Source organism: Myotis yumanensis, unplaced genomic scaffold (assembly GCF_028538775.1).
Source record: "Myotis yumanensis isolate MYYU_CA2020_CCGP unplaced genomic scaffold, mMyoYum1.0.hap1 SCAF_8, whole genome shotgun sequence".
Taxonomy (NCBI): domain Eukaryota; kingdom Metazoa; phylum Chordata; class Mammalia; order Chiroptera; family Vespertilionidae; genus Myotis; species Myotis yumanensis.
In genome coordinates, this window is record NW_027223759.1 from 30800789 (window position 1) to 30807369 (window position 6581).

Here is a 6581-nt window from a genome sequence, read left to right on the forward strand (position 1 = left end):
ATTTTCTATCTATGAAGTAAGGATAATACTGTATAGAGTTGTTGTGATAAGTTATCAAAGTGCTTTGAAAAGCCGAAAAAGACTATAGAAATGCAAGATATTGTTAGGCATCCCCTTTCTTCTTGTGGCTATATTTGTAGTATTATTTATATTAGAGAAATTTATGTTTAGTTCTGTATACTTTATCTAAATTCAGAGGCAATAACTGCTCTCTGTGACTCTAAATCAGTGGATCCACAATGCTCTAAACATACTTCAATAGTATCTAACAATGGTCTGAAAAACAAAAAGGAAATAGCTTGCTTTAATTACATCAAATCACACAAAAAATGTTTTGCCTATTTTAGGTGTAGTGCATATCTCAATGGAAATACTTGCTGAAAAGCATTCTTGTTAACCAAGAAAGATTGTCACAAAATCAAAGAATTGTAGTGTTGGAAAAGGATCAGAGTTGAGTCCTCTGAAGACCATCCACTCTAATACCTCATCTGATGCATACATAATTCCCCTCTGCATTACTCTTGATGGACAGGCATCCATCTGCTGTTTAAAATACTTTCTGGAGCCAAACCGGTTTGGCTCAGTGGATGGAGCGTCGGCCTTCGGACTCGGGGGTCCCGGGTTCGGTTCCGGTCAAGGGCATGTACCTTGGTTGCGGGCACATCCCCAGTGGGAGGTGTGCAGGAGGCTGCTGGTCGATGTTTCTCTCTCATCGATGTTTCTGGCTCTCTGTCCCTCTCCCTTCCTCTCTGAAAAAAATCAATAAAATATATTAAAAAAAATAAAATAAAATACTTTCTGGAAAATGTAGTTTTTTTGCAGGTAACTTTAATTGTTAGAAATTGGGTTAAACTCTGTCCCCTGTAACTGCCACTCTTGAATCTTGTATTTCTCTTAGAGCCACATGAAACACATTTAATTCTTCTTCATAATAGTTTTCTAAACTTTAAAGGATTTTTAAAAATTGATTTTAGAGGAAGGGAGGGAGGGAGAGAAATATCAATATGAGAAACATTGATCAGTTACCTCCTGCACGCGCCCCAAATCCGCAACCTGGTTATGTGCTCTGATCAGGAATTGATCCTCTGACCTTTTGGTTTAGGGGAGGAAGCTCCAACCAACTGAGTTACACTGGCCAGGGCTAGTTTTTTAAACTTTAGAAGAGAATACTCATGTTTCTTGCCCAACTCTTCAGCTTCAGGTTAAAACTTCTCAGTTTTCCAATTATTGAACAAATGGCACATTTCAAGTCCCTCTCCTCTAGAGCAGGTACACTTAACTGTGCACTCCCCCTTCATTGTACCTAACAAATTCCCTATGTGTGTTCTTACAGTGGGACTATCACCTTCTTTGCCATAAATAGTGTGCTTCTTTAGTCCAGTCTGCTGAGATCTTTATGGATACTGGACTGTAGAAAAAATATATATGCTTTCCTTCTCAGCTTCAAATTACCAGCAGGTCAAAAGGAAAAAAAGAATGCTGCTTTTAAAATTTGAGTTTTAAGCATTCAAGCAATGGTTAAATGCTAGATAAGATGGCTGTTGAAATACATTCCAAAGATGCTAAAGCTCAGGATTAAGGACAGATCTATACATTCCAAAGTCAAGTCCTTCTCTATCATGGGGATTTGTGGATGCAGGGTGCTGGTAAAGGAGGCTTGTGAGGCAAAAGTGAGGTTAAGCCTAATAAGAATCTAGAGCTGCCAAACCTCAGCACCATTGCTAGCCCTTTATCAAATATAGTAATAACCAGAATTTTCCATGAGAGTCTTACCATGTTCTAGTCCATTTCTCCAGAAGTCACTAAAATGTTTCACTATAAACCATATTTGCAATCCTGGAAAGAAATTTAGGTTTGAAGAAGACTATAAGTATCTAATTATACTCTAAATTCCTCCCAAATAATGCAAAATAACACAATCAACAGGACATTATATTCACTTCTTAATCCATTCAGGATAATAGTAACAACCTCTCAGAGTCCATCCATGAGTGTCTTGGAAAACACACTACCAATCACAATCTACATGAAGTCCATGACTGGACAATCTGTGATCAACAGTGTTCATTGGATAGATGAGTGGTGCTTTGGTTGCTTAGTCACAGAACTGGGGTTGATAGTCACAAACTATATTTTAGGAAAGCATAAATCTCAAACTCATTTTTAACACTTAGCCAAGGCATCTATTAGGCAATACTGACATTAAAAAAAAGTTTGACTATTCTTAGTAAGGAAAACTAAGTGAATAGAAGATGTAAAGCAAACTATTTTTGACTGGAAGTAAAATCAAAGATCAAGGTGCTACAACAAAGAGGATATGGGGGACCCAGGACTAAACTATAGAGAGGAAATGCAAGAACACAAGTAAAAGGTGTTTTTATAAACCTTCTGAGGCAAACTAGTTCTCTTTTGGCCTGGCTGGTTGGCTCAGTGGTTGAGTATTGACCCATGAGCCAGGAGGTCATTGTTCGATTCCCAGTGAGGACACATGCCGGAGTTGCAGGCTCGATCCCAAGTAGGGGGTGTGTAGAGGCAGCTGATCAATGATTCCCTCTCATCACTGATGTTTCTATCTCTCTCTTCCTCTCCCTTCCTTTCTCTGATTATCAATAAAAACATATTAAAAAATAAACTAGTTCTCTTTTGGCCATAAATTGGAATGTAATTAATTCCTAGAAAACAAGATAAGCACTAGGTATACATAAATGCTTATTAATTAAATCATTTTTTCTAAGAGGCAAATCAAAAATATTATATTTTTATCAGTAAGAAAAGAGAATAACAGCATGAAGACATTGGTTATATCTCAGAAAAATAAATGGCTTTATAGCAACATTATCTTTACTGCTATTATTAATAATAATTAATAAAACAAATAATAACAGCACTTAACATTTATTACTTAATATGTGCCAGGCACTGTACTAAGCATTTTATATGCAGTCTCATTTAATCCTCATAACAACTCTCAAGAGGAAATGCTATGCATAGTGAGTTTCATAGTCTGGGTGCTCTGTCTAGGGTAGTGGTCGGCAAACTCATTAGTCAACAGAGCCAAATATCAACAGTAAAACAACTGAAATTTCTTTTGAGAGTCAAAATTTTTAAACTTAAACTATATAGGTAGGTACATTGTTATTAACTTAATTAGGGTACTCCTAAGGCTTAGGAAGAGCCGCACTCAAGGGGCCAAAGAGCCGCATGTGGCTCACGAGCCGCAGTTTGCCCACCACGGGTCTAGGGTCACAACAACCCTATGAGATAGGTACTATTTTTGTCCCCACTTACAGATGAGGAAATTGAGGCAGCAGTTGAAGAAGTTGCTCAAGGACACAAAACCAGGAATGCAGAGCTGGGATTCCAATGCAGGCAGCATAGCTCTACAGTCCAGTATCACCTCTCTAGGGATCTAGTGATCGAGGAAAATATAAACTAAAAGAAGACATAATTTGTTGTCCAAACTGGCCCCAAAATTTTAAAAACCAACATAGTCAATGTGGTAGGAGAATATAATGGCAATTAAAAAAACTTTTTATAGAAATAGACACTCTAAAAGAAAGTTCAGAAAAAATTTACTCAATAAAAGGTTGACAACAGTCAGGTAATTTCTTAATAAAAAAAATTTATTTTCCCTGAAGGTAGTATCAAATCTTAGAACTCCTTTCTCTTTCTCTCCCTTTCTCTCTCTTTCTCTCTCTCTCTCCCTCCCTCTCTCTCTCTCTCTCTCTCTCTCTCTCTCTCCTTTTGTTAATCCTCACCAGAGGATATACTTTTTCTATTGATTTTTTAGAAGAGCGGAAGGGAGGGAGGAGGAGACAGAGAGGCACACACACATCAATGTGATGTGTCTTTCTTTCTCACACCAATTGGTTGCCTCCTGAACTTGCCCTGACCAGGGTGGGGGGCCAGATGGCAACTCAGGTACACACCCTTGACTGGGAATCAAACCGGAGACCCCTCAGTGTGAGGGGGGCCAATGCTCCAACCACTGAACAACACCGACCAGGGCTCCTTTTCTCTCTTAATTCTCAGATGCCAAAAAAAGCTACCAGAGGATGAGCATTCCATTGCTCCCAAGCTAACTTTTTTTTAGTGTGGCTGCTCCCCTTGTAATTTAATCAACCTATATCAAATGCCTTGAAGATGTGTTTCTTGACCCACTAATGTCATTACTGACTTGGTTAATTCACCTTCCCTTCTATTGGGCTGACAGAGGTTCTGCTTTCTACTGTTTTCCATATTTGTCCCTTAGTTTCTGTCTCAACAGGTCCAAGAACCAAGACTGAAGGTGAAAAGCTCAAACTTTCCCTTTCTGCTCTGTTCAAAAGCTATTAACAAGACCCCTCCTTGTTTTCAGCAATATGTTAATTCCAAGCTGACAAAATATTGCTTCTGAAATATCACAATTCTCCATAGTCTCTGGCTTACTGTCTACAGTATACATGTTAAGTAACAATATAAATTACTTAAGGGAAAAACAAAATCCATGCCATAGCTTTTCTAACACTTCAGCCATCCTATTCTACTTACAGGTGCCATTATGAAGAGAAACATGGTAAGTACATGGAGCTATATAAAACTGCTGAAATGGCAGTATGCAAAGGTGACGACTTCCGTTTGTGTGTGTGTGTGTGTGTGTGTGTGTGTGTGTTAAACAAGCACAGCAGATTAGCTTTCCATTCGGAAAATTTCATTTGTACATTCAAAATGTCTTGTAACTTTTGCATTTGTGTGCTAAAATTTACTAACAACTTGGTTTCTGATTGTGACAAAGCCATTAAAATTTGCAGGGTTGAAATGGGCATTGTGAAGACACATGGCTCAGAAAACAGTGGCTTCCTAAACCTCAGGGGAGGAGCCCTAAAGTGGTGACCACGTTTTCACTGAGAGAGGAATTTAAGAATGTTCCATATTGTATGCATACGTGGTAAGAAGAGATTAAGGTCAGCAGGAAAATATAAAATTGGACTGTACAAGATGGCATATTTTTCACCTGTATTACATGGTTACAGACTTAACACTCCATTAAAACACAAAGCTTCCTCCCTGCATTAAGGAGAGGTTGCACAAGCGGTACCGCAACAGGCCCTAGGCAATGATTTCTATACCCGACTACGGTCTATCCTACTGTGTGCCCAGCGTAATCAAGTAATTGCTGGACAGCTCCACCTTGTCTACCCGTGCGAAGACACCTTCGCCAGGAGTCCCAGTGCAAAACCAAAACACTTCAAGGCATCTCACGCACAAGCCCATGGCTCTCATTTTGTTGGAAAGAAAGCTGAGGAGCTGAGGGAGAAGCAGCACAGCCCAACGCCTCAGAGGCCAAGACAGAGTTAAGATGAGGGTGATGCGGGACCTCTCTTCCCCCCCTTCCTCTGCTCCAGCCCCGCGGAGCCACAAGTGAGGAAGAGAAGTTGTGGAAACAAGACGGGGGTGGTGTGGGAGGGGGGGAACCCGAGAGTTTAACACACGCGTTTGCATTTGTCCCACACAAGGACCGTCGCTCCAAGTCACTTTTCCCTGCTCCCCAGAGGGGGTTTTCCGGCCAAAGAAGCTACTTCTGGGCTTCCAGGCCAGACCACCGCGCCCGCTCGGCCCTTCCCGGGGAGCCGCAGCCCCTTCGCGGCCTCTGGGCGCGGGCTGGAGCTCGGACCCACGCCGGCCTCCCCGACACCCGTTCCCGGCGTCCGGCGCCTTTCCCAGCCCAATTCCAGGGCGCCTTCGCCTCCACCGCCGCGGGGCTCCAGTCAACGTCCCTGTCCTCTCTCAGGACGCCCCCTTCCCCACCTCCAGCGCCCGGTCCGTCGGGGGCGCGGGAAGCCTTTCCTTTCCTCTCCCCCGCCTCCACTCTCGTGGTGCCCACCTGGCGCGGCCCCCTTCCCTGGCCCGTCTCCTCAGCGAGCGGCCGCCTCCCAAGTCCTCCCGGCCCCGCCCCGCTCCCGGGCGGATACAGTTTGAAGCCCCTCAGGATCTCCCGGGCACGCTCGTCCTTGGCTGACATGATGCGGCAGCTGCCGCCCGCGGCTCTCCCACGCTGGCCCGGCGGAGCCTCGCAGACGGTGCCCCGGAGCCGAGGACTGAGCCGCAGCCCCGCCTGGAGACCTCCGGCGAGCAGAGGCGGCTGCCAGACCAGGACCGGCCTCTCCCTCCCCTCAGCTCCCGCTCCTGATCCCTTCTCCTTCCCCCTAGCCTTGGAATGCCCGCCCAAGAGCCAATAGAAAGCCCGTCTCGGCGATTGGCATTATGCTCATCCAATAGAAACACGTAGCGACTTCGCGGGGGGTGGGGAGGTTGAAGAGCGTCGATGGGAAGGGCCCTCCCCGGGAAGTCCCGTAGGGCAAATTTTTCATTCGTTCTTCTTGCCTAGAGTTTGCTCCCCGGAGGTTTGGCTTCAGATCTGCAGAGGCTTTAAGGGCTCGCTCCCGCCGCTGGGTGCTGAGATGACGGCAGGCTGCACTGTGCGATGAACTAAAGACTACATTTCCCAGCATTCCAGGGGCGCACAGGGGAACCATAGGTCCCGGCGCGCAAAGAGGCTCAGGGACTACAAATCCCAGCATTCCATAAACCCTATTCCCCTG

The 6581-nt window shown here is 44.1% G+C and overlaps 1 protein-coding gene across 1 annotated transcript in view; it reads right to left on the reverse strand.

The window, feature by feature from the left end:
• The window catches only part of PDE6D (phosphodiesterase 6D), a 51538-nt gene extending 45361 nt beyond the window's left edge, over positions 1 to 6177 (reverse strand). The window contains exon 1 of the mRNA XM_070422386.1: positions 5952 to 6177. Coding sequence (XP_070278487.1) covers positions 5952 to 6001 — 50 coding nt within the window. The 5' untranslated portion in view covers positions 6002 to 6177. The remainder of the gene's footprint in view (positions 1 to 5951) is intronic.
• Positions 6178 to 6581: the final 404 nt, after the last annotated feature.